Source organism: Chrysemys picta, chromosome 8, assembly GCF_011386835.1.
Source record: "Chrysemys picta bellii isolate R12L10 chromosome 8, ASM1138683v2, whole genome shotgun sequence".
Classification (NCBI taxonomy): Eukaryota; Metazoa; Chordata; order Testudines; family Emydidae; genus Chrysemys; species Chrysemys picta.
In genome coordinates, this window is record NC_088798.1 from 110,418,832 (window position 1) to 110,423,157 (window position 4,326).

Sequence of the window (4,326 nt, forward strand, 5' to 3'; positions counted from 1 at the left end):
CTGGACAAAACAGAATTAGCCAAATGACCCTTCCATCCAAGTGAGCAGCCAGGCTCAAGGCTTATATATATATATTTGACAAATGGTGGGTAGTACACATAACTTATGATATATGCTCTGTATTCCTCTCTTAAATAGTAAGAGGGATGGATCATCAGAATGTTCTACCTCTTCCTTACTAAGAGGATGAGAGTTAAAGATCTAACACCAATTACTCCCAATTACTTAAATGAGGTTGCCACAGCTCTTGAGACATCTCACCTTCTCACTGCAGACACACCTAGCTCAGTTCCATGGAAGTTACAACCAATCTATTGAGGGAAAAAAAGAGATCTTTAACTGAGGGGAAGGAGTCAAGGATACTGGTAAAAGCACGTTTCCCACACACACAAGCCTTAACGAAAAAAATGCACTGTTTTGATATTTTATTTACTTTTTCCGAAGGGTATTGTACACCAAGTATCCCATTGGCAGTAAAGCGCATTCAATGTGTTTATAAGCTAAACAGTCACTTTTGTTTAAACAAATACAATTACAGAGTAAAAATAAACCACAAAATAATGAACTGCATGTTCATAACATACAAAATTGCTGCCTACTTAGTAGGTAAACTACAACATTCCAACTCCTGAATATATATTTATAAATGTACATTTCAGTAACAAAAATAGAATTTGAGAGTTTTTTGCGTACATTCTGTCCTCTGGCTCCTTCTCAATCTCCCCCCCCCCCCCCCCCAGTCTCCCTTACATTCTTTGAATAAAATCCCTTTCACCTTAAGGCTAGATGCAAAGCATCCATTCACACAAATGCATGACGTCAGCAAGGCTTCACAAAAAGGCACCAAGACATGTAACTTTAAAAACAAACTTTTGCCATATGAGTGTCTCATCAGGTGATATTTACATAACATCACTCTTACATGCTTGAATACATAGTAAGTGCTGTTCTCAAATAAGTTTAAAACTCATTACAGCGTAGTCACTAAAATAGAATTACCATTTACAAAATATGGGCCTGCTAACTCCAAATAATACAATATGAATACGAGAAGAATTTTCACATCATCAATAGTACCCAAAGGAAAGCAAAACCATACCATGGCACGTGTACATTTTACATTGTCTATGTATTTAATAAAAGTTCCTTTCTTGGTAAAATGTTTATGGGGGAAATTATATTGAAATTATATCCATTGTCCATGCAAATTAAGTCTGTTGACAGAAGTGGAGAACTTAAATGGCAGTTGTTTCAGGCAGTTGAAGTTTAAAGAAAACTTAGGATGGCCTTGCTACGTATGATATTCTTTAGTAACTGACAGACTCCGTTCAGTCTGATAGTACCAATCAACTATTTTAATATTTTTGTCTTTACAGTCTCAACAAATTTCAATTGTCCTTGGAGAAAAAGTTGATGACATTTCTGAAAGTGCTGAAGTCCCTTGTGAATTGAAAGAATTGGTAATCCCTGGAGAGGGGAAAGTGGTAGATACTTGGGCCTGAAAGGTGGCAGTAACCGAAGGATATGTAGTTGCTACTGAGGGGGAAGGGAAAGTGGTGTGTGCTGGAGATGGATAGGAAGAAGACACTGGGGAGGAATATGATGTAGGCACTGGAGATGGGTAAGTGGTGGTGGCTGGAGATGGGTAGGAAGTTGTCATTGGAGAGGAGTAGGTGGAAATCTGAGAAGCAGCAGAGGCTGGAGTTGCCTTTTCTGCTTTCTTGTCCTTCTGTCTCAGGTGAATTTTAGTGTGTCTCTTCCTCTCATCGCTTCTGGCAAACTTTCTACCACAAATATCACAGGCAAATGGCTTCTCCCCGGTGTGGGTTCGGATATGAGTGGTCAAGTGATCGCTTCTGCTGAAATTCCTCATACAAATACGGCACTGAAAAGGTTTTTGTCCTGTGTGAATCCGAATGTGCCGGGTCAGCTCATCAGATCTGGAAAACCTCCTGTCACAGGACTCCACTGGGCATGCGTAGGGTCTCTCGTGAGGAGGGGTCTTGCTAGGTCGGTTGGGGTATTTTCTTATCCTGCTTGGCTTGATTAGCTGCGACTGATACGTAGTGTTTAGCGTCTTCGGATCTTGGGACCCAGTCTGGGTAGCAAAAGCTTTGATAGTGGAGAGAGGTGTGAGAGAGGGCTGCTGGGGTCTGGATTCTAGCGTTGGAAATGGTTTCTGATCAGCTGGGACCAGGCTGAGAGATTCCCCCTGTTGCTGGGGGAATAAGTAGTCCGGGATCATTGGCACCTGGAAGTTGGTTTTAGCAGCCGGATAAGCCGGGGGAGGGTACTGGAGAGAGGTACTGGGAGCGTTTGGGAAGGACTGGGTTTGCTGCTCAGGGAAAATCTCAGAGCTAGAATTAGGAAATGTTGGTGCCGCTGAATAGATCGGGCTGTTGTCGCTGGCCTGGACAGAGCAGCTCAGGGGCGGGGTCTGTGAGGATGAGGAGGTTGGTGATGAAGAAGGTGTAGAAGTGGTGGGTAGGTTAGCCATGCCCACCAGCCCACTAACAAGGCTGAACAGAGGCTCTGGCCAGAGAGTGTTGCTGCTGTTGGGGGCTGGTTCCAGAGAGAAGCGGCCCGTGTAGGTTATAGGCGGCAGCCGGCTTGTCTGATTGGGGTAGCTGGTTTCTGCCAAGGATTTCTCATTATTTAAAGAGATCTCGGGAAACGTGTCTGAAAAGAGAAGAGTAGCCGTTACTTCCAAGAGATGCTGCAACCCCAGCGCTGGTACCCTCCACCCCATCCCCCGGGCTAGCCCTGCCCGGCCCCAACGGGGCTACCCCCGGGCTAGCCCTGCCCGGCCCCAACGGGGCTACCCCCGGGCTAGCCCTGCCCGGACCCAACGGGGCTACCCCCGGGCTAGCCCTGCCCGGCCCCAACGGGGCTACCCCCTCCCCCCGGGCTAATTCAAAATTGAGCGTTACATATTGCAGCGCGCTCCTGGCAGCGCTCCAACAGCAGAAAGCCCATCGCTAAGAGCAGCTGACGCATGTAGAGAGAATCCCCCTAGCGCAGCACAGCCAGCGAGGCTGATGCATCATTACCGGCGGAATCCCGAGCAAACTGCACCTGCCCGACTAGAGCTCCCCTACAGCTCCTGAGAGGACTCGGGCGGGGAAGGGGGCATTTCCCACCGAGTGTCCCCACCAGGCTCCCACTCACAACCCCCTGTGGACAGAGACTGTTGCTTACCTGCAGCAAGGTGCTCGAAGTGCTGTTCTCCGGGGGGGTTGAAACCGCTGCTTTCAGGGGCCCCGCTGGAGGTGAGGAACTGGGGACCCCCGCCGCTGAGCAGCATCATCTCTTCCAGCTTGGGGTAGTTACTGTCCATGGTGGGGGGCGAGTGTGGAAAGGAGCCGAAGGGATCAGAGATCTGCAGCTGTGGTAGGAGCTGCATCTCCGCCTTGGCCGCGGCCATGGGGGGAGTGGGCTTTGCCTGGGGACACTGGGATGCTGCGCAGCAGGGGCCAGGCGGCCGGCCAGAAGCGCCAGTCGAGTGACGCTGCTGGGCTCGATATGTGCCGGCTCCCCTTCCCAGCGGCCCGGGGCTCCCCCTGGTTCTGCCCGCTATAAGCGCTCGGCCTGGGGCTCCCCCTGGCTCTGCCCGCTGGAAGCAATCAGCTCTTCGCCCGCCCTAGAGCCGCCCCTATATATCGAGTCCGCACCAGCTGCGGGCCGCCCCGGCCATGACGTACATGGCCATATATGGCGGACAGGAAACCCTTATATGGCGTCAGGCTGGAAGACCCAGCCTGGCGTCAGTAGCTGGCACTGGGGGAAGCCGGGTGGAGGGGGCCCGGCCCAGATAGGAACAAGAGCCCCGCGCCCGCCCTAGGGTCCCTACTCCCACCCCCTCACCCTATCGCTGGGTTTCTCTGGGGGGGCAACGCATGAGCCCCCCCGCCGCTGTCTTCCTCGGGTCCCCGTCGCCGCCTCAGCCCAGGCCGCCGGAAGCCCCCGGCCGCAGAGTCCATATAAGGAAACAGCCTTATAAGTCCCGGTTCCGGCGGGAGCCTTCCTGCTCCTTATATGGCGATTCCGGCTCCGGGAGGGGGTGGAGAGAGGTGAACCGAGCGGGCGGGGGAGCGAGGCAAAGGAGAGAAAGGAAGAGAAGCTCCAGCGTTTCTTTCAGCCCTGCAGAGCCGCCTGTTCTCGGGCTGGGCGTGGAAGGCTTAGGCAGGGGAAGAGCAGACCTTGCTTGGGCACTCAATCTGCTTCAGGAATGGCTGTAGAGTGCTCTGGGAAGAGGATTCCCTGAAACTGGGGGACTGGAACACAGAGGAATTGGAACAATTTGTCTAGTGGGGGCACTGAGAGCCA

General features: G+C 51.4%; 1 protein-coding gene across 1 annotated transcript; it reads right to left on the reverse strand.

The window, feature by feature from the left end:
* Positions 1-410: 410 nt before the first annotated feature.
* EGR1 (early growth response 1) lies at positions 411-3,950 on the reverse strand. Its single transcript, XM_005282222.4, has 2 exons — positions 3,199-3,950; positions 411-2,679 (listed from the first exon to the last, which is right to left on the reverse strand). The coding sequence occupies exons 1-2, from the start codon at positions 3,422-3,424 to the stop codon at positions 1,379-1,381; spliced, it is 1,527 nt and encodes a 508-aa protein (XP_005282279.1). The 5' UTR covers positions 3,425-3,950; the 3' UTR covers positions 411-1,378.
* Positions 3,951-4,326: the final 376 nt, after the last annotated feature.

What these genes read in the sequence shown, in the direction of transcription:
- EGR1 (XM_005282222.4), bottom strand. Translation starts at nt 3,424, where the DNA reads ATGGCCGCGGCCAAGGCGGAGATGCAGCTCCTACCACAGCTGCAGATC. An exon ending in CTTCGAGCACCTTGCTGCAG is followed by an intron (nt 2,680 to 3,198) that starts GTAAGCAACAGT and finishes TTCTCTTTTCAG; the next exon opens with ACACGTTTCCCGAGATCTCT.